Source organism: Acanthisitta chloris, unplaced genomic scaffold (assembly GCF_000695815.1).
Source record: "Acanthisitta chloris isolate BGI_N310 unplaced genomic scaffold, ASM69581v1 scaffold37984, whole genome shotgun sequence".
In the NCBI taxonomy this organism is placed as follows: domain Eukaryota; kingdom Metazoa; phylum Chordata; class Aves; order Passeriformes; family Acanthisittidae; genus Acanthisitta; species Acanthisitta chloris.
In genome coordinates this window covers 2,797-5,721 of record NW_008670489.1, presented here as the reverse complement: position 1 = coordinate 5,721, position 2,925 = coordinate 2,797, and the positions used below count along the sequence as shown (strand labels likewise).

The 2,925-nt window shown below is 49.2% G+C and overlaps 1 protein-coding gene across 1 annotated transcript in view; it reads right to left on the bottom strand.

Moving 5' to 3' along the window:
• Positions 1-219: 219 nt before the first annotated feature.
• Positions 220-2,925, bottom strand: part of LOC103801290 (collagen alpha-2(VI) chain-like) — a gene marked incomplete at both ends in the record, with an annotated part of 5,395 nt that continues 2,689 nt past the window's right edge. Inside the window, one exon of the mRNA XM_009073698.1 lies at positions 220-471. Coding sequence (XP_009071946.1) covers positions 220-471 — 252 coding nt within the window. The remainder of the gene's footprint in view (positions 472-2,925) is intronic.

Sequence of the window (2,925 nt, the reverse complement as noted above, 5' to 3'; positions counted from 1 at the left end):
TGCCCCTTGTGTCCCATCCCCAGCTGAGCACAACCAAGCCATTCCACTGCCTCTGTTTCTCCTTAACTAAAAGCATCTACCAATGTATCTGTCCCCTCTGCCGCACAGGCACTCGAGGAACAATGATTACCACCTCCATTCAACCTCTGCCTCCACGTGACCTCTACCAGAGATCTCAGCACAGCCCTAGCACAGTCTCTGGGTCCCCCACAATCTCACTGTGCACCATTTTGAAGGTGTCAATGAACAAGTCCATCCACTCTTGCCGCTCATTTCCAGTGGCAAACTTGGCTTTTTCGGCGGTAAAGGCCAAAGTGGCCACCAGCTGGGTGTACATGCTGGGGTCTCGGGTTTCCCGCGTGGAGTTTAGGAACTGGGCGATCGAATGTATGGTGCTGGGGAAATCTATGTTGACTCCCTCTTCCATGGGGCGGAAAATATGTGGGTTTACGCTCCCAGGGTTCCTGTCATCTGCAAGTGAGCGTCAAAAGAATATTTTCAGGGCTTGCTGGCAATGGCTGTGTCTCTGAAAGCTACCTGGCTTTTCTACCTGCACTGCACCAGAGAAGAACAGAGCTAACGAGGACAGAGAAGTAAAGACCAAAGTCAGATTTTAAATCTTTCTGCCACCTTTCAAAACTTTCTGTCACATATATGTCTGAGGAACCACGGGATTTATGCTGAGATCTCTCACACATCAACAGAGAGACTTCAGAAAATAATGAGAAACCTTAACTGCCCATCCAGCAGAGGCACAATGGAAAAAGAGCAGTGCTCTGGAAAAAAGCCATGGGGTCCAACTTCCCGCTGCAGATGGGGAAGCATCACACAGCTTTGGACTCTACTACATGCAAACCATACATGATGCTGCGAGGCAGAAAGACACCTAAGGGACAGCATTATGTGACCTCCTTGCCTGGCACTCAGCCTCAGGGCAGTAACTCCAGCCAAAGCTGTGTGGTGTCCAAGCTAGTCAGGACCCCGAGAGCCTCCATCTACACCTGGCTGTGCTGAATTTAACTTTCAATAAAACCCTAAAGCTCAAAGCAAAGCCTTTGGCATGGGTTAGCAAGAGCCTCACAGTGTCATGCGGTTTCTACAAAGCAAGTGGTCAGTTCAGGTTTGCTGAGCATTTAACCCTCCAGCATCCTGTTAGCACTACAGTAGTCAATGAGAGACAAGAGTCTGTCCTGAAGACAGGAAAACCTGGGTTTCCTTAGGCAAAGCACTGGGGCAGCATGGGGGAAAGATGTGATATCTGTTCCTCCCTGTGTTCTGCTGATAATACCCAGGCTGAAGCTGGGGTACAATTGATTTGCCACCTTAAAGTGCCAGGACTGCCACTCTGACAGCCACGGGGCCAAGAACAGGGCTGGGTGTAGCTGCCTCCCTGGCCTGAACCTGTCTAGCCTGTCTATGACTGGACACACACTTTGGATGTGCACTAACTCGTTCACATTTCTTCCGAAGGGCACTGTCTCCATCCAGAGGACTTGCATGGGAATTGGCACCAACTCATGAGATGTTTCTCAGAAAACCAGAGGAAGCCAAGCACTGAGCAGAGAAGTCCCAGGCTCTGTCATGTGCCTTATGTCACATCCCATCCAACATGTTCCCTTGCCACTAGGCAAGCATGATCACTGCAAATCTTCCTAAATGATGACAGCAACACATCATGGACCACGTGGTACAGTGAGTGGAAGGCACATTGCCTCTACCTATTACTTAAAGTTTGATCTAGCACAGCTTTTGCCCATTCTGAGACGGGTCTACTGCCACTTTCGTAGGAGGTCCACACCTACTCAGCCATTTCACTCCATCTCCTGTGTTCTCTGGGGTGCAGATGCAGTGCCTGCACTCGGCCTGGTCTGCTTACGGCATGGCCTGAGGGATTCACCCAAGAGAGAACCCCCTCAGATGCCTCCTCAAGTGATTTCTATTCTGGTCCTCAGAACTGTCAGGTACCAGTGAACTGTTCTCACCTTGCATCAGGAACAAAAACACCCAAGTGCACTACAAGGAAAGGACCACCAACTTCACCTTGCGTTGGAGGGCTTTGATGGCGCAAGCCTAGGAGAAATGAGCATGCCATTGCTTGGGTTCCTTGAACATAAGAAGGCTGCAAAGACCAAAACCTTTGAAGACACCTAAGCAGTCAACAGTGTGGCATGGGGAAGTCCCCTCTTTGTGTGCAGATGTGCAAGACAAAGCTCCTCAGTGGACATGGCAGAGGAGCTCAGTATCACGACTGGACATTGTGCCCTCTGCATGGCCAAGTGAAAATACTCAGAATACCAGTGAGAGGTTTTGGACAAGAAAAATCACAGCTTTTCTCCAGATTTCTTTGCATCCTGGCAGCAGTTTTCCTTTCCTTTGCATGAAAATGGATACTTATTTCAAAATCAAATTTGACTTCCTGTATAATGCTTAGTTGAAGCTGGGGACTTCCATGAAAGCATTCATGGCAAGAGTGGCGATAAAAATTGCAGGAACTGAAAAGACATCGGTCCCCTATAACTTCGTGTGTATCAGCACAGAGTGCATCTATTGTATTTAAACAGGCACAGGGACTCAGACAAACAGGATCTCTAGGAATCTGGGCCATGGCAATCCCAGGCACACCTACAGGTTGGGTGGGGAAGGAATTGAAACCGGCAGTGAGAAGAAAGACTTGGGAGTGACAGTGAATGAGAAGCTCATCATGACCTGCAGTGTGAGCTCAGCCCAGAAAGCCAATGGAATCCTGGGCTGCATCCAAATCAGGGTAGGCAGCAGGTCAAAAGAGTTGATTCTTCCCCTTTACTCTGCTCTCGTGAGACCCCACCTGGAATATTGCACACAGTTCTAGTGTCCTCAACATAAGAAGGACATGGAACTGTTGGAGCAAGTGCAGAGGAGGCCACAAAGTTGCTAAGAGGACTGGAG